The following is a 22,440-nucleotide window of genomic DNA, read 5'->3' on the forward strand; positions in this document are numbered from 1 at the left end:
ATAATACAACATGTAATATTGTCCAATAAGCTAAACAAATGTATCTACAAACTTAAAATTTTGGTAGATATCTTTAACTTTTATAAAGGAACTTTTGATATGTAATTTATAGTCTTTACATACCATTTAAAAGAAAAGAATTTGATTTAAAGATAAAAGCAAACTTTAAAATGCCTTGTGTTACAAAAGGTAACTTTATGTAAGAAACAGTATACTGTTGACCTACATGTACATTAGTTTAAGTGTTTGACCTACATGTACATTAGTTTAAGTGTTTGACCTACATGTACATTAGTTTAAGTGTTTGACCTACATGTACATTAGTTTAAGTGTTGTTTTTTGTGTGTGTGTGTTTTTTTTTGGCAAATCTGAGAATTTGTCAATATCTTAAGAGGTTCAACAACAGTAATTATCATTATTATAACAAAAACAACTGTTGACAACAATAGAAGATTACAAAGTTAAGGGTTGGATATATGGAGAGGAATTTGAGACAAGTGAAGATTTCAGATTAAGAGAGGTTTTACAGTAAGGTGATTTGAGATAAAGAGGGGTTTTAAGGTGAGGAAAGTTTAGATGTGAAATAAGAAGAGTTTTGTGGTAAAGGAGATTTTGAGGTAAAAGAGAGTTTTGGTGATAAAAGATAAGTTTAATGTAAGAAGAATTTTGATATAAAGAGAGAATATGAGATGAGGAAAGGTTTAACAGCGAGAAGGGTTTAGAGATAAATATAGGTTTTAATATGAGGAGACTTCATAGATAAGGAGAGTATATAAGATGAAACGATTTTCAAGACATTTTAAGGTGAGAAGTGTTTGGGAGGTTTTCAGATAAGATTACTTTAAGAAGTTACCAACTGGGAAAAGTTTGAGAGGTTTTGATGTGAGAAGAATTTGAGAGGTCTTTAGGTGAGAACAGTTTGAAAGGTTTTCAAGTAAGAAGGATTTGAGAGGTTTTCAGGTCAAAAGAGTCTGAAAGGTTTTAAGGTATGGAAGAATTTGAGAGTTTTTTTAGATGAGATAAGATAAAAAGTTTCAAGGTGAGAAAAGTTTGTTAGGTTTCTAGGTAATAATGAGGTAAGAAGAATTTGAAGGTTTTTAGGTCAGAAGAGTCTTTTTTGGGATTGGTTTTTATGCACTAATACAGTTTATGGCAACTAAAATTCCAACTTTTCAGGTGCCCCTAAGTGCATTATATCAAGCACGAGCCGCCACTCGAGTAGAACCACCAATGTTCTGTAACCAAGCTAAATAGCTGTATACCGCCACTTGAGTAGAACCAGCAATGTTCTGTAACCTAGCTGAATTAAGCTGTATACCGCCACTTGAGTAGAACCACCAATGTTCTGTAACCAAGCTAAATAGCTGTATACCGCCACTTGAGTAGAACCACCAATGTTCTGTAACCAAGCTAAATAGCTGTATACTGCCACTTGAGTAGAACCAGCAATGTTCTGTAACCAAGCTAAATAGCTGTATACCGCCACTTGAGTAGAACCAGCAATGTTCTGTAACCAAGCTAAATAGCTGTATACTGCCACTTGAGTAGAACCAGCAATGTTCGGTAACCAAGCTAAATAGCTGTATACCGCCACTCGAGTAGAACCACCAATGTTCTGTAACCAAGCTAAATAGCTGTATACCGCCACTCGAGTAGAACCAGCAATGTTCTGTAACCAAGCTAAGTAGCTGTATACTGCCACTTGAGTAGAACCAGCAATGTTCTGTAACCTAGCTGAATAGCTGTATACCGCCACTTGAGTAGAACCACCAATGTTCTGTAACCAAGCTAAATAGCTGTATACCGCCACTTGAGTAGAATCACCAATGTTCTGTAACCAAGCTAAATAGCTGTATACCGCCACTTGAGTAGAACCACCAATGTTCTGTAACCAAGCTAAATAGCTGTATACCGCCACTTGAGTAGAACCAGCAATGTTCTGTAACCAAGCTAAATAGCTGTATACCGCCACTTGAGTAGAACCAGCAATGTTCTGTAACCTAGCTAAATAGCTGTATACCGCCACTTGAGTAGAACCAGCATTGTTCTGTAACCTAGCTGAATAGCTGTTTAAGAGGAAACAATACATGATAAAGAGTTGTGGATTGTAAATGGAAGGCTATGAAAAGAGCAGTTACTGAGAACAAATAGAGAAATGAAAGGATAGGATGGCCTAGTTTAAATTTACTTCACAGGTGTTTAAGTGGAGATTTAAAAACCTGTAGATAATATAGCAAAGGACAAATTGTCCCACCTTCAGTATTCTTGTTTTATTCAGTATAAATTCATCATTGACACAGCCAGTATCATTGTTTGGTAGCTTCAGCGAGCAATTTAGTTGTAGTTTACCACCAGCAACAAGGAAAATGTCATTACGTGGAGACATTTCAAAACCTGCAACAGTAAAATTGTCTTAATTTCAAAATTGTAAATCTTTTCTTCTAAATTTGCAAATTATGTGTATCAAATTTTAAATAGAATTATTTTGCTTTTTTATATATGCCAAGGATAAACCTATATGTCGTACATAAATAATATATAAAATAACAATTACTCTTAACTTGTAATAGTACTCGCCAATTTTTTTAAGCCAATCACCGACGAGGATTTTTCAAATTTTCAGGTTTCAAATCTTAATAGAACAGATTTTATATAAACTGGACGTTTTATATTATAAAACGCAAGTGGGCGGAGCTAAGTTTCGAAGAGCGCTTAAAGTGAAATATACGCATGGCAGAGATCTTGAAGTTTACTCCTACTAATTAATATTTATGCATCATGTTTTTTCCGTACACGCACATGTATATCGTCACTACGGCATATAATTAAAAAAAGAGGTTCATTGAAATGAAAACAGGCAAAATAACAGTAAAAATGTTTTATTACTTACAGAACCAGTATCATTTTATAATTTCCAAATAAAAAGTTCACTTATTCCAACAAAGTATGTATGTAATATTTCTTAGTTTTTATGTAAATATTACAGCCCGTGCCGCTGCAAAACCGAAAGTAGGGTGTTTTTATTAATTTTACATTTATTTTTGACAATATACTGCCATTTGTCCGAAGATGATATGTATATGAACATAATTAATATGTAATATGCATATATAATGAAGCTACAGGTTCATTTCAGCCCGAAAAATATGTCGAGGTGACGGGTGAGGCAAGACATGTCGACTTTTTGTAGCTTATTGTGAAGTTGCAGTACATGAAAATCGGGCACATGACAAATCAGCACATAAATAAAACATTCTAGTGTTCCGTGGTATACATCTTTTCTACGTGTCATACCTCCTTTCCTTATTACAATGAATTTTTACTGCATTGTTATCCATCGCTGGTTTGTTTTTAGCAGAGAATGACCTGTGTATGTTCAAAGAGGGTACCGTTTGAGAATATTTCGCAAAGAGGGTACCGATATGGATATGCACCGTGATATTGTCTGATTTACCTAGACAGAATGCGGGAATAAGCTATGCAAAACACGTGACCCGAAAATGTGTACCGCTACCTCTTCCAAATATGGTTATTTACACATTTAGGCTATCAAGCTCCGCTCCTTTTGAGCTTTCTTATTTACGAAGAACACCCAATATGCACTATAACCTATACATAAAACCAGGTTAGATATAGGTTTCATCTTGTGGATTTCTGTAATGCATTTTGTCCTGCTCTGAATTTGAAACAGTCTATTCAAAGTTAAAGGAATTTCAATACCAAAATAGAAAGATAAAGTTACCAACTTTATAGAGCTTGGTCAGACTTTATAATATTGTAGAGACTAGCTTTTCTCTATACTGGTAGCAAAGGTTAATCACTTCCAGTTTCAGCAGGTTAATTATGACAATTTTAAAATAAAATTCTCCAACATTTACACACTGCTATGTCTATAAATGGGACAAACCAGGAGTGCATTTACCTTAAGCAGACTTTTAGCAAAGCTGAAACAATACTGCAAAGCCCTCATTACATAGGTATATAATATACTTGAGTTACTAAAGTAGCATTTAATTATTTGTAACATAGCAAAGTTATTAAAAACACACTTACACCTTCCTGCAGAGGCCACTGTTCCAATCATACTTAGTGCCAGCAGGAGCATGCAGAGCTTCCTCATAAAATTAACCAAAGATGCCATCATAGTTCATGTAACAATCTTTCAAATCAAATCTTCATCTTCTGCAACATAAAATGAAATTAACTGATAATAGTTGTCAAAGTAAATAAAATGAACAAATTTACAATTATTGTGAATCAATATTGTTTTGATTAAATAATACTCAATTTCAATAGCAAATTTTAAATAACATATGATATCATGAATTCTTTAAGGTTTCACAGAGCTATTACCTAAGAACCATGAATTCTTCAAGGTTTCAAAGAGCTATTACATAAGATATCATTAATTTTTCAAGGTTTCACATAGCTATTACCTTTGATATCATGAATTTTTCAAGGTTTCACAGAGCTATTACCTAAGATATTATGAATTCTTCAAGGTTTCAAAGAACTATTACCTAAGATATCATGAATTCTTCAAGGTTTCAAAGAGCTATTACCTAAGAACCATGAATTCTTCAAGGTTTCAAAGAGCTATTACCTAAGATATCATGAATTCTTCAAGGTTTCACAGAGCTATTACCTAAGATATCATGAATTCTTCAAGGTTTCACAGAGCTATTAGCTAAGATATCATGAATTCTTCAAGGTTTCACAGAGCTATTACCTAAGATATTATGAATTCTTCAAGGTTTCACAGAGCTATTACCTAAGATATTATGAATTCTTCAAGGTTTCAAAGAACTATTACCTAAGATACAGTGGAACCTGTCTAATCCGAACTCGTCCGGACCAGAAGAAAAGTTCGGATTAGACAGGTTTCCGGATTAGACAGGTTTCCGAATTAAAAGGTTCTTTTACATGTTTTTTCATGTTACATGTATTTGCAAACAGTTTAGGGAAAGAAAACGGGAATGCATTTGAAATTGCAATTTAGATATTTTATTTTTGCAGTCTCTTATCGTTCATTCTAATACATGTGAATGAAATGAAAATAAATAAATAAGCAAAGAAATATTATGTCCACGAGGGTAAGTTAACGTACGATGTAAAACAGGAGGCGGAGACATAATTAAATATTCGTACCAGCATTTGTCAATTGTTGTTTACTCTTATCCGATTCGGGATACCAAATTTCCTGCAGTTTCTTTTAATTTTCTTTGTTTAATCACGAACTTTTGAACCCATAAAAAGGGGATTAAAAATATTTTTTTTGCTTTTAAATCAAAAATATTATTGAAGGGACGAAAAAATAAAATTAAGGGGAAATTTAAAAATATAAGGCAAGCTAATGAATTTTTCAACCTTCCAATCATACTTTCACCCTTTAATCAAGTAAATAACACATTTTTTGGTGTATTTTCCCCTCAAGATTCGATATTTTTTTATTTTTAATAAGGGTTCACATTTGGGCAAAATCTTTCGGTTTCCGAGGTAAATTTAAGGTAAATAAAAAAAAAATTGAAAAATTTGCAGGAATTGGGGTAGCCCGGGTTGGGTCAAAAGGGTTTTTTACTTTTTGAATATAAACGAATAAAATCGGACAACATTTCTTTCGGATAAGAAAGGTTTCCGTTTAGAAGGGCGGATTAGCGGGGCTCCACTGTATCATGAATTTTTTAAAGGGTTTAAAGAGCTTTTAACCAAAGAACCAAATTTTAAAGGGTTTCAAAGACCCCCTGCCACAAATAGAGCAAAATTTCAAGTATATTATAATAATTGAACCTAGGGTAAATATAAAGAAGCTTGGTTGCATCCCCCTTCAAAGTCTTCACTATACATAAATGCTAATGGCCAAAAATGGGTAAAGCCCCTTTTAAAAGGGCTTTCAAAATTTGCAATTGGGCTTCAACCGACTTTTTTAAAGTATTTTGGAGTACCCCTTTGAGAATACTTTTGAACTTACATTTTGGGGCATTCATGAAATTTACACAACTTAAACCCCATAAAAAATACGAGAAGTCCATTAAAAGCTACCTGAATTCCTTTTTGAAGCAAATGAAAATTTTGATAAAGTACAAATTAATCCCGGGAAAAATACTTTTGAAGCCCAGAAAAAAACTTAAAACCCAAAACATTATCTTTTTTAGTTTTCCTTTTGAATTTTTTAAATTAAGGGGATTAATTACAATTTAAGGTTACAACACGGGGAAATCAAAAAATCTCCCCTGAGAAATTTTTTTGTTCGGTGACATTAAGTATCAACTTTCAACTGATAAAAAATAATAATTCTTTAAAATTTTACATAAAAAAATTTTTTTCATTTTTACTCACATTTAACAAAAGGGTTTCCAGCAAAAAGATAAACTATAAACATTTATAGCGTAACATCTTTTAAAATTTTCAATTTATCAATCATGCCCTTCATTTTCATTTTTTTTCCCAAAAACAGTTTCATGGCAAATGGGTTTTGATTTTATATGATGGAAACCCTTCTGCATCCTGTAAAAAAAAATTTTAAAAATGATTTTTTTTTATTTTAAAAAATGCACATATGTTCTTGATTTGGGTAATCATGCAGCCTTTTAAAAAACATAAACATTAATACAAAATATCTGCAAAAAAAGTTTGGCAAATGAATTAAAATTAAATTTTTCAAAACTTAAGCAAGCACAAAAATTGCCCCGGAAAATCAACACAGTGTATTTTTGTTACTTTTGGGGTCATAATCATCTTTAGGACATATAAATGTCTTTTTGTAGCCCAGTCAAATAATGAGGTGGCAAATGCTTAATTATTCACTTTACTTAATGGTTAAACAATTTCATTCTTTGATATAACTACATCAAATTCCCTTAAAAATGCCTGGGTTTCAAATTTTTGTATCACAATTCTCACCAGTGAAAGGTTTTAGGTTGCATAAAGCAATAGACATTAAACATGAAAAATCCAACTAAGTATCTTATTATTTGTAAGTAAAATCTAAATTTATTCAAAGTCATAATAAGCCTGTTTGTAATAAAGCAAACTAATTACCAAGTAAGTTTCTGTATTCTTTTGTTATCTTTTTTCTTTCAATTTTCAAGACTTCTTCACTGACATTTTTGGAGAAGTTTTGGTCTAGAAAATAGAATATTAGCACATTTAATATAATTATTATAAACAATATACATGCATAAAGGTTTATTTTTTATTAAATGGGTTTTAGGTCGTCATATGTTCTTTTTTTATGGAAAGCATTTTAGGGATATAAAATATTACAAAAAGGAAAAGGACAAATTTTTTAAAATATCTGCTAATACATTGTATCATGCAATACAAGACTATAAAAATAAATATTTGAAATCTGATCTTGTCATTTTGAGTTATAAACTTGATATTTTTTAAGGATAAACCAAATCTAAAAAAAGTTATTTGCATTAGTTGATTTTATTGTTTATTGAATTTGAAAATATTAAATATAGTTCAAAATTACTTACCATAAATGTATTCCATAGAATTTGGTTATCAATTTTGCCCCCATTTTTAACTGCTAAAACTTTAACTACACATTTGATGTCCCATAATAATACATGGTTTTAATTTAGGTTTCCGAAAATTGGTTGTAAACCTGTATTAGTTGGGGAATAATTCAACTCAATAACAATAATCAATTTAACTTTATACTAGCTCATGCACTCATAATAACATATCTTTTAAAACTTGTAAGCAGATCCAGACATTCAAGACACTTCTGTAATAAATTGCCAGGATGAAGATTTGTTCTGGGTATTAGGTTACATGTAGCTAGTAGTAATTGTAAACTTGCTTTATCACTCACTATTCTCATGTATCAGATAGGTCAGCTTAACATGGGGTATTTTGAAGAACTGTTGGAAGGGGTCATAATTTTCCACTTGAGGATCACAGATGTTTGTGATTAAGAATATTTGGTTGTAGAAGAAAACCGTGGTAGATTTACAGAAGGGGTGACAGAATAATTGGCAGACATGTAATTTTAAGTATTTGAGCATCTTTTAACTAGTTAATATTCATGAAGAAAAATTTTTTTTTTTAATTCTTCTTTTTTTATGTTAAGCTAGATACTGATGAATAACCTGTTAATTACAATATATTTAGATGATTCATGTGCAATAATAATTTTTAGAAAGTATTTTTTAAATGTCAAAACTGGCTCCCTAAAATTGGTATAATTGACTTCATAATGAATCATATATTTTTAAAGGAATTTAATAAATATTTTTTCACCACCATGATCTGTAGAATGTTAAATCCTTATTCAAACTAAAATAATTGATTTTACACTTATTTACAGTTTTTTTTTATACATGCATTTTCAATTGACTTTATGAATTAATTTCAAGCTGATAATCATATCAAGAGAACTACAAAAATACAAGTTTTTAAAAGAATTTTTGAAGCCCCCCTCAAAACAAGTCCTACATTGCTAAGTTTTCAAAAGCATACAACTTAAGTATACATTTTGTATCAAAATAACTTTTCAAACAAACAGTCAAAGTCTGAGAAGTAAAGCAAATAAGTCTCTAGTACAAAAAACTATCCAAAATGAAGCACTTAAAAGCCCTGGTACTTCACCTGAAGTACACATTCACAAATTTCAGAAGCTCATTAGAAGCTGGAAATGGGGCTTCAGATGAAGTACAAGCTGCGTTGAAGCAAGTAACTTGAGTCCCTAGTACTTCAGCTGAAGCACCAGGTGCTAGTTATAAAAAGTTTACTTTTAAAGTCCAGAAAAAGCTTTATTAAAAGTGGGGACTCTGGTGAAGTGGGGGGCCTGCTTTTGTGGCTGGGCTTACTAGCCCAGGTTAAAAATTTACATATTTCCCTTTTCTTTTTTTAAAAACCCATGTCCCCTTTTTTGTCATCCAATGAAAACACCAATAATTTTTAAAAATTCGGTTTAATTTTTATAAAGAAATGACTATATCAAACCCCTTAAATCCTTTCTATAAATTTTTTTTTACCCAAGTGCTTTTTTTTGAACATTTTTTAAAAAATTGTAATTATCAAGGGAAAATTTTAAAAACCAAAAAACTTTACACTAAAGCGTTTTTTCAAAATAAGAAACATCACCCATTGCTATCCCCCCTCAATTCAAACCGTAGAAAACAGGAAACAAAAACAAAACAAATGTTAAAAAAATTTTTAAAAAAATTCTCTCATTCATTTTTTTGATTTTAAATTTTAACCATAACAACACTGAAAATGACATTTTCTTAAAACAATTTCCCCTAAAACATCATTTAAAAAATTTTTCATGTAAATTCAAGTAAGTCCACAAAAAATAATACAATACACTATAAAGAGTATCAGGTACACAACTGTGTACACATAAAATATATTATTTTAAGAGCAACTTCCTGATACAAAAATTATCCACCTTAAACAAGCCTATCAAATTTCAAAATAACTGCCACATCTTGAGTTTCACATCCTCTATACAACCCCCCTGCCATAACCACAAGATTTTAAATTGTAATTATTTAATTAGTTTCTGTCATAATTATGGTCATAGTGAGCACAAAGATTTTATAGGAAAATAATGCATTAAGAAGCATGAATTATTTAAGTTGTTTACCATTATCATATAAAATCTCCATCTTCTGTGAATGTTATAATACAAGTAATGAACATGATATTGGCGGCACAATCATGACTGTTTGAAAATGTTATCACAAACAGTATACAAACTTTCAACATATCTTGAATCCTCAATAATCTGTACTTTCATAGACAACGCTGGATTGTTGTAAAAATTGATACACTGATAAGACATACATAGTAAACTTTGCTGGTCTGTCAAACTTTCTGACTGACCTTTTATCATTCCTGTTGAATTTATGTTACTATCAGTGTAGAGTCATCAAATGTGCCAACAAAGATTTTAAAGAGTAAATTTATTCTACAGATATGTTCCAGATTTATGGTTAAATATAGATGCTCTGGGGTGGGGGCTTATCCCATTATCAAGAGCAAAAGCTAAATATATTCGACATCTTGTATATAATGATCCACAAAAACAGACAAAACATAATATATAATATAGCAGTCTTATTATATACTACTCAAAATGTGTTCACTCTGATGCCTGTGAAGGCTTGCCAATAAGAAGTGGAGGACATATATCTAAACCGCTTTTGTGTTATGATGCATGCAATAGAATAACTGATTTGTGAACCTCAAAAATCAAAATTTTGATGGCATGTTTAGTCTCATTATTTCGACTGCAAGACCAACCCATTTTACAAACTGTGTCGTTCTCATGTACATCACATGCACAAGATCAACATGCTGTTGTTCAGGCCTGGTGCAATCATTTCCAGAACGCTTCTTTGTTAAGAAATAGCTTGCAGAACCTAGAAATGTATATGTGAATAAGGAATGGATTGGATGATTGTCAGGTATGAATGCCAGACATTCTGCCATTTATGTCACATCATGTCACTTCAGAGAATACCTTCATGGGGCCTGTGACCATGTGCAATGGAGTCCTGCAAAATGTACCCATTTTGTTTACTGGAGTCTAGATTTTGCCTAGATTTTATTGATCTTGCATCTCAGACCACGATCAATATGGCTAATTGTCTATCATTGTATGATACATGGTATGGTGAGGAATAAGTGTCAATGGCAAAACTGACATCTATATTTTAATATCATGACCTTGAAAGCAGAGCTGTATTGTAGTGAGATTATTGGTGGACATGTACCACCATATGCAGGTGCAGTGGACCGACGGACCAGATTTTATTCTAATGCTGCGACAAATATCGCCCACACATTGCCTGCCTCACGACCCAAAGCCTTGCATGCGAAATAATTGAGCTCTTGCCTAAGTGGCCTGCCAGATTCACTGATTTTCTGCTAGGATTCTTTGAACATAGAAATATATCTCTCCGCATTACAAGTATAACAGACAAATATTGTTTCAATAATTAGCTTGAAGAGGCTCGTACATATTAATAAGTAATGTGTAAAAGTTGTCCGTAACCCAAAGGTTTCCATCGGAGTAATATCGAAACATTCTAATTCAGTTGTATATATTTCATTTTCAAACTAAATATACATGTCTGTACAGAATTCTGTAAGTCTAATATTTTGAGGAATACAATGTAGTCTATATCATGGATGCTACAGATACATAAATGTATTTCCTCTCACCAAAATGGTGATGGGCTTTTTGTGGGCAGCCTGTATTCTGACTCTGTTGACAAAATTTATATTCAATGACTTCTGTTAATGTTAGTTTCAACATAGTTTTAACACATAGCTTACATACCTGTATATCACAGTTATAAATTAACTCTTTGAAACAATTATTGACTTTGGCATGTAATTCACAAAGAAACATTATGAATTTAATATTCTAAAAGCTTGATTATTGTTGTTTATTGTTGTTTGCACATTTGAATGACTTTACATGTATCTGTAATGGTATAAAAATATATTTTTCTAATCAAAATGACATTGTTTATTTTGAATTTCATTCTTTCCATAGGTCGCCAAAATGAATTCATCTGTCAAAGCAAAACTGTTTTTGTTTAAAATAGTGCCTTCAAGAAGAATTGTTAGACAATTTCATTTTTCTATTGAAGGACACAGTAAGCATTTAACAAAACCTTAGGCCATATTTATGTTCACTGAGTCATTGACCATTATCAGTTGAATACTGCAATACTGTTACAATAACCCTTTAAATTATCTCATGTATGTTTACAATGTAATTAAGTTTATTCAGTTGCTATAGAAATGACCCTTTGAAATACCAGTGCATTTAGTTACTGAGACATTTGGAAACTTTTGTCAATCAAATACCAAGGTCTGTAAATATTGATTTAGAATGAGGCCAAGAGTGTGGCTGCACTGAAAACATTGAGAAATTGACAATAGAAATTAAAAAGATCAAAATATTAGGATCAAATCTAGGATCAGATATGTCTTAAGATACATGTACATTTGTATGTCTATATTTGAATCAACTTTCAAACATGCACATCTTGTAAAGTACTAATATTTGTTCTAAAATGCATAAAGCTACATATCTGTTATACATTAAGTCTCTGTAAAATGTACTTATGTCCTGTGGTGCTCACTGACCTTGGTACGAGATAGGTCGAGTACGTGAGTATATGTTTCATAACCTTGATTGGCTGTAACCCCTGATGGCAAAGGGCCCATTGGGATTCTGGGGGATTCCTCTAGAAGCAGCCATTGGTGCTGCAGGCAACATTGACTAGGTGAAACTAATCCGTTCATTAGACAGGCATATAAGTCCATCCAGACCTGGTACACAGACATCTAGATAGGTAAATCATTTACTTAAAATGTCATGGTTCTACAGTCCTTTAAAGTCCACTTTTAAGTTGATATTAAAAATAAAATCTGTGAAAATTCAATCGGGCAAAGAAAATGCTGAGATATTTTCCCCAAGGGAAGAGCACATAATTCCCTACCCGTGTAAACAAAGCCCCAGGTGTGATTCCCCTCACACAATGATAATCTCTCCCTAGTTTTTCACTTCCAGTACCATAACATTTTAATTTTTAAACATATACTTATGTAGTTATGAATGTAAAACATATAATAACAAAGGCACTTATTAATATCTGTATGGTATAATTGAATAATTGTTGTGTTTTTTTTTTCATCTTACTTTGACCCTCTGAAACATTAAGTACTCAATCTATAACCGAACAATAAACCTCTGTGTGTTAACTTGTTAACAATGACTTATAAATAATATTATACATGTATTGTTTATGTAACACATATCATAGCTATTCTTGACTTATAGTTGCACTTCAATTTTTTAATATAATATTACAGGAAAAGAAAGTAGACCACTTTGGGAACAATTCAGAACTGAAGTACTTTAATACTAATGTTGTAAGTATTCAGTTTATTATGTACTCCAAGTGAGTGCTCCTCACAAAAATTGCTAACCTTTTTTTGCTAATCAATAAATTTATTAACTAATAAATCATCCATTGGGCATAAATTTTCTAACATTAATGGCAGAAATGCTGTTTATTGTTTTACATTAAAGAACAAGGTCATGCAAGGGAATTCTAAATCTATAAACATGTGCATCACTGAAGTGGGGCAACATTATAATTAGGGTCAAGGGTTGGGTGTTTGTATGCATTTTATTCCCCAGATCAAAGCAAAATCAAAGGGCTGCAAGCTCTGTGGTATTTTCTGATCTTTGCAATCTAAATAGTACTGTATATCTGTATGTATTTTCCTGTATTAGTTTATTTTTATGTACTATAATTCATCTTGCAAGGCACCAGAGTTTGATGCATACGGAATTTTGCATAACTACAGTAGAGTTGCATCAAAAAATCATTCTTTTATTACCCTTCATGATGGGGCTTTTTCATAACAGCATAATTATATAAGTGAAACACTCACATAAAAATGAAAAAAAAAAAAAAAAAAAAAAGTTGCCTCGACTGGGATTTGAACTCCAGACCTCTCACACACTAGACGAGCACGTAACCCCTGCACCACGGAGAAGTTATATAAACGATGCCTGAATAAAATCTAGTCATTCTAAATTTAGAACTTCCATTGTATAATCCTTAATAATTTCGAGGTATTTTGTTCAGGATAAACCTGTTGTTTAAAATTGAAGTAAATAATTTAGCGAAAATCTTCTCGCCGAAACAGTCCGACATGTAGAATCTATATATTCCACTACTCAGCAGTCAGATTTATTTGTGTAGTATTCGGTAATCCACATCGCTAAAAATAGCATTTTCATTGATTAAAATCAAATTCATCCGCGTTATTTGTGATTGTGAATTTATTGACAATTCTATAAGACAACGCTACTTTTAAATTTTGAATGCGTTGTAATTTGTTGGATACTTGAATACTTGTATCAAAATAAAAATATTTCCTTTTTTAAATCGCTAGTTTTAAGCTGTTTTGAGAACTTCTTATTGTTAGGTTTGTCGTGAAATTCTGTGTCAGAGATTGAATATCAGCTTTGTATTTACTGACCTTCGGTCAGAAAATACAACAATATACTACATTAAATTCACCACCACCTTTCATTCCTGAGCAAGCTGTCTTCACTTTTGCAAGGAATGGTTATAAGTTTAATACTTCTGTACATTCCAGAGCAGATGATCAGTGCGAATGACCACATTAAGAAAGGAATTTATGACTGATCACAATTAAAGTGATCTGCACAGTCCTGTCCACCCGAGTCACAGTCCAACAGTCTACCAATTGAGCTAACCAGGTGGTACCTGTTAAGCTGTATGCCTCCAGATGAACCTAACTATTTCAAGAAAATCAATCTTGAGAAAAATGTACTGAGCTTTTAAGAAAAGGAAGAAGATTCATTAGAAAAGTAACAATTTCCATGTTATGTGCAATTTTGCAGTATTTTTCACCATATTTCTACTGTATTAGTCATTATTAAATCAGTAAAGTGCTATTTTTGCATATTTTGACCTCTCTTTGGTCATTTAATTGGTTGTAAGTGCCATTTTCAATGTGTAAATTATTTTCTTCCTTCCAAAATTTTCACAAAAATTAGCAAGAATTTGGAGGCGTGTTGCTTTAAGGTCAAGTGGGTGTATTTGTAGTTTATCCTCAAGATAACAGCAGCAAGCCACACTGAATTCACCAGAGCACAGTTTACCCACTACACGGTACACCAGTAGTAGATGCCTTCACATTCCTAAGGATGTGCTATTTAATTCTGTACATGTCAGAGCATTGAAAAGATCAATCACAACAAATGTTCCCAGCACTGGCGGGGAATTGAACCCTGCAATTGAGCTAACCAGAAAGCACAAATCAAGGTCAAGGTGAGTTTGTCTGTAACTAGAACTATCACTAAATGTGATTAATACCCCCGCAAGACTGCTACTACTGTTACTAGTAACAGAATACCTTGCAAAAGAATTGAAATAGAGTTATGGTTGTGGGCTATTAAAGATAGTTGTGGTTCTTGTATGTTGCATTTCCTTTCAATGTGGTTGACCATTGATGAAGTTTTATTGAATTACTCTGTAATAAGTCCAGAAAGAGTTACTGCACTTTCTCTCATTGCGCTGACCATTGTATGAAATTGCATTGAATTCTAAACATTAGTTTTTAGGTTATGCACCAGACAAGGAAAAGGAACAAAGGGCAATAACTCTACAAATACTGAAGATGGAGTTATGGTATTGTACACTGCACTTCCTTTCATTGCGCTTGACCATTGTATGAAGTTGTATTGAATTCCAACTACTAGTTTTCAAGTTAAGCACTGAACAAAATAAGTAACAAAGGGCAATAACTCTGAAATGAGTCAAGAAAGAGTTATGGTTCTTGTGCACTGCACTTCCTCTTATTGTGCTTGACCATTGTATGAAGTTGTTTTGAATTCCAAGTAGTAGTTTTCAAGTTATGCTCCGGACAAGGAAAAGTAACAAAGGGCAATAACTATGTAATTAGTCAAGATGGAGTTATGGTTCTTGTGCACTGCACTTTCTCTTATTGTGCTTGACCAATGTTTAAAGTTGTATTGAATTCCAACCATTAGTCTTCAAGTTATGCTCCGGACAAAAAAAACAATGGAAAAGTAACAAAGGGCAATAACTCTGTAACTACTTTAGATAAAGTTATGGTTCTTGTACACTGCACTTCCTCTTATTGTACTTGACCACTGTATTAAGTTGTTTTGAATTCCAATCAGTACTTTTCAAGTTACGCTCCGGACAAGGAAAAGTAACAAAGAGCAATAACTCTGTAATAAGTGAAGATGGAGTTAAGGTTCTTGTGCACTGCACTTCCTCTCAATGTGCTTGACCATTAATTCCAACGATTAGTCTTCAAGTTATGCTCCGGACAAGAAAAATGCAATGCACCGCTGGACAGACCGACAAACTGAGTGACTCCTATATACCCCCCCCCCCCAACTTCGTTTCGGGAGTATAATGATATGACTCACTTGGGTCACTCCCAGTAATATCTTAAACTAAATTCGAACAGCAGGGTTATCACCACTAAAGAATTTGTTCAAGACAAATCAGGGCTACAAAAAATTGTAGAAAATTTCACAACAGTCTATTCGACGATTTTCGATTTTAAAAAAGAATCTGTGTTTGATAAACACAAATGCCCCCGCGCTCACTGTTGTCAATAATTTAACTTTAGAGAGTGAAGTATCTAATTTGTATGTGTCTTCACCTGAGCATGTTTTACTCTATCCTTCAGTTTCTTTTCCATCTTAGCCTTTTCATCTTGATTATTTCTCTCAAAAGCCTTTAGCTATTAAACTCGGTAAGTAAATGCCTTCATTAATTGTTAACACTTTTTTAATTGATAAGGAAGAACAATTGGTTACTAAGAGATGCAAGCAAATTATCGCAGTTCATGAAGAAAACCAATTATGTGTAGAAATCTGTAATTGGCACCCTTGACCAACTGACCCCTACCTCTATCAAAAGGAAGAATATCATGCAAGTTATTTTCCTACCAATTATGAAATAAATCTGTCAATAAATAAAGACTGTATGGGCAAAAGTGTAAAAAATCTTTTTTTAGCACTGGTGATCTTGACCCAACTGACCCCTAACTCCATCTAAAGGAAGAATATCATGCAACTTATTTTCCTACCAAATATGAAATAAATCTGTCAATATATAAAGGCTGTAATGGCAAAAGTGTACAAATCTATTTTTAGCACTGTTGACCTTGACCCAACTGACCCCTCACTCCATCTAAAGGAAGAATACCATGTAAGTCATCTTCCTACCAATTATAATACAAATCTGTCAATAAATAAAGGCTGTATGACCTTAAATAAAAAAGTTATAAGTTATATTCGAATTACATTCTATAAAAGTCATATCCGTAGCGGACAGAAGATACCGAATATGACTTATATTTTATAAATTAATTATTTTTCTATGAATTCTTAAGTACTATGTTGTAAGAAAGTTAAAAGTCATTTAATTTTTAGATTAAAGAAAAAAGTTCATTTATATCCCAAAACAACCAATTTTCAATCACAACCTAAATTCAAACACATTCTTAATTCTGTGGCGCTGATGTCATCCTTGACCTAAGTACATAAAGTCACTTGTTGTATGTACTTCAACCAGGGTCTTTCAAATAGAATGGTCTGGAGACAGACCAATTTTACGAAAAATGCTGTCTCGGTTGAGTCACGTGATATGGCATAGCACAGCACCATTCAAAAATCAAATTAGAAGATAATATTTTGTTAAATCAATCAAAAAAATACTAAAAACTAACTCTGACTACATTACATGTATATTATCAGTTTTTACTTTAAAAGTTACAATTTTATAGATTTGCAATGAAATTAGAAATTTTTCGTTCCCGGTGTCAAGGTAAAAATCTACTGCTCATATTTGAAAATAGGTGCGAGTTTCATGAGCTTTTTTTAAATTTATGCATTGTTCAATGACAAAATAGAAATTAATTTTACAGAAAAAAGATGTTATTAAATCGTATCATGTAAAAATATTATAATATTTCACGATATTATTTGCAAATATTTGATGTTTAATTTGGTGCATTTTCAAAATGGCGCCGATTATCGGCAAATATTCTGAACAAACAATCTATGTTTTTTAACAAAGATGGCTTTAAAAAACATCATTTCCTGAAATATTTATCCCTTTTTTCAAAAGTTTAAAGATTTTTAAATGACATCATGTCGTTAAAATTTTCATTTTTGCTCTTGTATTTAATATTCACCCTTTTCTTGAACATTTACACAATTTGCTTGTAGCAAACTATACCGATTTATACCGAGACATGTTTAATTGTAGCGAGAAGGGTTTACATAGCGTGTTTCCAGACCATTCTATTTTGAAAGACCCTGCTTCAACACTTGCAGGAATGCCATACTTGATTGTCAGATGTTATCAGAAAAACAATAAGAAATTGTTTAAGTGACATAACATAAATTGCCCAACTTTAACTATATCAAACTAGTCACTTGTTTAAGATAGTGATAAAAAAATTTCAAAGAAAGGTATTTTTTTTTATAAAATATTGTAGAGTTTTATCATTTACAATGTACCTCAGTCTTAGGTGTATTTAAAACATTTATTTATATGATGTACCACTAAATATTCATAGGGGTTCTTATTAATAAAATCTTAAATTGTTATAAAGTTTTTTCAAGTGATAAATTAAAAAAATAATCTTTTGTATTAAGCGATAACCATCTGGCAGATCTAGACAAGTTTCCATATTTGGTAATATTATAAAGTGGGGAAGGTAAAATGGCTGTAATGATTTTGATGCATTTATCATTTGCACCCCAAATAGTGTACTAAGAAGTGACACCTCTACTGCCCTTTTTATACACATTAACAGTAGTCATACCAATGCATTGTACTGTACATATGTTATAACATTAGTGTAAGTTTTTATGCCCCGGGCATATAGTAATTGAACTGTCCGTCCGTCTGTCCGAGCAAACATTTTGGGTTTAGGGGCTATATAACAGGAAAGAGAACAAAAGAGAACAATAGGTTCATTCCGTGATCAAAGGGTTTATGGGCTAGTAGCTCTTAAGAAAACAAAGAAAATAGCCCCTAAACCCAAAATGTTGGAACGTCCGTCCGTCTGTCCGTACGAGGTTAACCTAGAACGGCAAGTTGGATTTTTCTTGTACCAATGGCTTCATAATTTACACACTTACTTATCCATACAAAGTATATGATCTGGGCAAGTTACATAACTATAACTGCATATCATAAATCATTTTATTATTATAAAACACTGTATCAAGAAAAAATTAATACAAAAGTGACATGTGTAATAATAATTACTTTTAAAAATATATGTCATATCCGGTATTTAACAAATACATGGTTTTAAGAGGTAGGAGGGTAGTACTAGTAGAGTGTGTGAGGGGGCCCCGGGGTTAGTGACCAATCAAGGCGCCAAACACCTATGGGTGGCCCATGGCCACAGAAAAATAGTTCGAGCCAACTGAAATTTTAAGAAAATTAAGTTAAATATATAGTAGAATAAAATTCAATCAATTCAAAACTGGAATTCGGGCTCTTAATTTAAATTCATAAATTTTATTGACTGTATGGTCACAGCACAGGAACTTGAAATTCTATCAAATAACCAATATTAATGATAATATCCAAATATATACCCCCTATATACTATAAATAAACACAAGGAATGAAACGCCTTTTCCCTACCCCAACATAATTTACGCCGAACAAATCAACAAAACAACGGATCAAAATATTCTATCTGGCCATTTCGATAAACAATACATAAATGCATCAAATACCACCGATAACTGTTTTTAATTGCCTAGCTATGTAGGAATAATTCAACATTTTCTGATTATTTCCCATGATCTGAGTTTGTCGCCGACTCCATTTCGTGACGTCACTGGATGTTGATTCGAGGAGAATAATATTTAGTAAAATTATTTTTAACAAGTTCCAAAAATAACAAGTTTGCAAGTAAAATACTGTCAAACTAGAACAAATGACTGATTTCTTTCTTACGACAAGGCTGAATTTATTTGCTGGGCCATATCAAATAGAGTCTACTCAATTTTTTTTAAAACGAAAGTACTTATTATTTCAAAGATTTACCGTTCTTGTTTGGGGTTTCCCTTTCAAATGTATTTATAAAAGTAATTTGTTAAAATATGTTTATTTATACTGTATAGGGGGTATATTTTGGATATAGGATGGTCCCCTATGGTACCACTGTACTTATTATTTCCAGTAAATTGTACAAATAAAAATATCTTATATTTACTATTTTATTGAATTGTGTTTAGCCCTCGCATCTTAAAATACACATGTCTATCATAGAATAACTCAATGATTTTAATTAGAAACATCTATGGTCGGTCAGCCATGTTTAGAATGGGAGCTTATACGGAGAGCACTATGGTACCGTGGTATGTTAATTGATGACCCTTTTTGGCTTCAGTATAATTGTTTGTAACAGAATATGCTGTCATTACAGTTTCAGCAGACAACTTTCATCTGTTGGAACATGAAATTATAAGTTTAACCGTTAAATATGGGGTAAAATAAAGAAGTTTTTTCAGCACACACAGGCAGCTTTCGATTTTCCTATCAATGACAGAATTTATTTGAAATGAAAAAAAATTCTAACAATTTTTATCCAAATTCACAAAAGCAGCACTTCCACTTTCACTTTAATGGTGGAAACAGTATTTGGTGACATTCAATCGTCAATCAATGTGTAAAGAAACAAATTTTCTGATTACATCGGAATGGGCAAGGACGCGGTACCAGCGGGGAGTACTAATAATCATTAATATTGATAGAATTTCAAGTTCCTGTGGTCACAGGATTAAAAATAAAATTGTTTTATTCTTTTGGAAATGGTATAAAATGATACCCACCATTATGTCCAAAAAATGGCATAAATGAATTGATGACCATCCCACAATTTTAGAGAGACTGTCATTACTTGCAAACATAGATGAAAAACTTCGTCAGATAAATTTAATAGAAAATAAAATTCCCATTTCCTATTCGCTCGAATACGAACTTTGCTTTCATACAGAATATGTTCCTGTCGGAATTTAAAATGCGAAATTCTTCTGTAATGTAATAGAATGAAGATATCATTTATGTACAGTATTTAATATTATAAAGTTCTATCTCCCTTGATATTACTTCACCTTTGTCACGAGAATATAGGGGAGAAGATGAGTAAGTAGTCAGATAGTATAGATACTGTAGAGCCATTTAGTAGAGGGCCCTGGGTTCGAGTTCCGGTCAGCTATGTACATATTTTCTCACCCTGTGGCATTTTGTGCCTAACATGAAACAATGACTGCATATAACTCAAAGTTTAATCTTATATAGCTCTGTAACCTTGAGAAATTCGAATTTCAATGTAGGGGCGGAGTATGTGACGGTTTAGAACTGTTCACTAAAAAGAGGAGAAGATGTGTTTACAATTAAGCTGCGTGTCGGTATACTTTGCAGACAAGTTAAACATAGAGGGATTTTGCAGACAAGTTAAATAAAGAAGGATTTTAGATTTTGCAGACAATATAGATTATATAGGGGGTGTTTAATCTCTTGTCAGGTGCAGGATAGCTCAGTTGGCAGGGCTGTTGAACAGCCGGTATTCCGAGTATTGCAAATAAATTTCTCGAATTTTCATTTCTTGATAGAGCTACTTTGTGGGTATTTCGAAATATGATTATAAAAGCAGAGCTCCCATATGACTCTCGATCCTGTCTTCTTGAAAATTACATGTGTTACACTGTAAAATAAGATCGTAATTACATATCAGTTAAACAAAGTGTCTTGGGGTAGTCTTAGGGTGTCTTGGGATAGTCTTGGGGTGTCTTGGGGTAGTCTTGGGGTGTCTTGGGGTAGTCTTGGGGTGTCTTGGGATAGTCTTGGGGTGTCTTGGGGTAGTCTTGGGGTGTCTTGGGGTAGTCTTGGGGTGTCTTGGGGTAAATAGACCGACCGCATGTGTATTGATAAAAGTTTATGTGTATTGATTAAATCCACGTAAACAGGATCTTAAATACTTATATTTAGAATTTTTTATTCGAAATTATAATATTTCATCATCTATTTTTTAATGAAAATATAAACTTGGTCATATACATACATGTACAAATATATGACCCAATTGGAAATTTAAGCTTTCGAGCTTAATGGGCTGTCATTGTAACCCTATATCACTTTGTCCGATAGCATTGTGTATAACATGTATTTTATAATAATAATAATTTTATTTAGTTGAAAAAATAATGGTATTTTAGATATCCTTATCATCATACTGCTTTAAAATCGTTTACGATCACTCTAAGCAGGTATACATTGTATACATTAAAGAGACAGCTATGAGATACGAGGGAATCCGGGAACCAGTCCCAAGCTCTTATGGAATAGACCCCTTGGTTCTTTTACATGTCCAGTGTATAGCATTGATACATGCGAGGATTACCTGAATTTCTTACCAGTACACATCAAGGTAGATGGGAAACTTTGAAAGTGTCTCTGAAAAATCCAAGGGTGTAACCCAAGATCAAACCCGGGACCTCAGGAGTGATAATCAGTGGTTTAACCAACTGAGCTATCGCGCCAACTATATGCTCATGTTTAATGTTTCATAAACAACAATATAAATATGCTAATCGTTTTAAATAAGTTTTTTGTGTGCTTTTAGTTTTTATGTTTCTAGTTTGTCGTAACCATTTTCTTATCTGTGAATTTTCATAATTGTATATTAAATAATACATGTATGTATTAACTTACGTTATCTGGAGATGACAACCTTTTTGGCCAGTACATGGCGATTCATCTTTAAAGAGTAAACATACAAAGACAATTGCTGTGTCTTGATTAAATCATCGTTTAAAGACAAAAAATAACACATGCATTTTTGCCT

The 22,440-nt window shown here is 32.4% G+C and overlaps 2 protein-coding genes across 5 annotated transcripts in view; both read right to left on the bottom strand.

Annotated features, from left to right (window-relative positions):
- LOC132750839 (uncharacterized) overlaps positions 1 to 22,440 on the bottom strand; it is a 61,573-nt gene that overhangs the window by 38,608 nt on the left and 525 nt on the right. Inside the window, exons 1-3 of one of the 4 annotated variants that reach the window (XM_060740890.1) lie at positions 22,308 to 22,437; positions 4,054 to 4,182; positions 2,255 to 2,394 (exon numbers count right to left, since the gene is read on the bottom strand). In XM_060740890.1, the coding sequence (XP_060596873.1) occupies positions 2,255 to 2,394; positions 4,054 to 4,144 (231 nt within the window). In that variant the 5' untranslated portion in view covers positions 4,145 to 4,182; positions 22,308 to 22,437. Of the gene's footprint in view, positions 1 to 2,254; positions 2,395 to 4,053; positions 4,183 to 9,601; positions 9,853 to 20,425; positions 20,584 to 22,307; positions 22,438 to 22,440 lie in introns of those variants that run through there. The other 3 variants (XM_060740889.1, XM_060740892.1, XM_060740891.1) reach the window with 3 other exon arrangements.
- Positions 5 to 2,248, bottom strand: LOC132750842 (uncharacterized). Its single transcript, XM_060740895.1, has 2 exons — positions 1,353 to 2,248; positions 5 to 1,296 (listed from the first exon to the last, which is right to left on the bottom strand). The coding sequence occupies exons 1-2, from the start codon at positions 2,087 to 2,089 to the stop codon at positions 1,197 to 1,199; spliced, it is 837 nt and encodes a 278-aa protein (XP_060596878.1). The 5' UTR covers positions 2,090 to 2,248; the 3' UTR covers positions 5 to 1,196.

This window comes from Ruditapes philippinarum, unplaced genomic scaffold (genome assembly GCF_026571515.1).
Source record: "Ruditapes philippinarum isolate M1 unplaced genomic scaffold, ASM2657151v2 ctg4902_1_1_1_1, whole genome shotgun sequence".
Lineage (NCBI taxonomy): Eukaryota > Metazoa > Mollusca > Bivalvia > Venerida > Veneridae > Ruditapes > Ruditapes philippinarum.

Excerpts from the sequence above, each read along its gene's own strand:
- LOC132750842 (XM_060740895.1), bottom strand. The coding sequence starts at position 2,089 with ATGTATTGTTTCCTCTTAAACAGCTATTCAGCTAGGTTACAGAACAAT. Across the intron at positions 1,297-1,352 it reads GTATACAGCTATTTAGCTTG|GTTACAGAACATTGCTGGTT; the intron begins GTTACAGAACAT and ends TAATTCAGCTAG.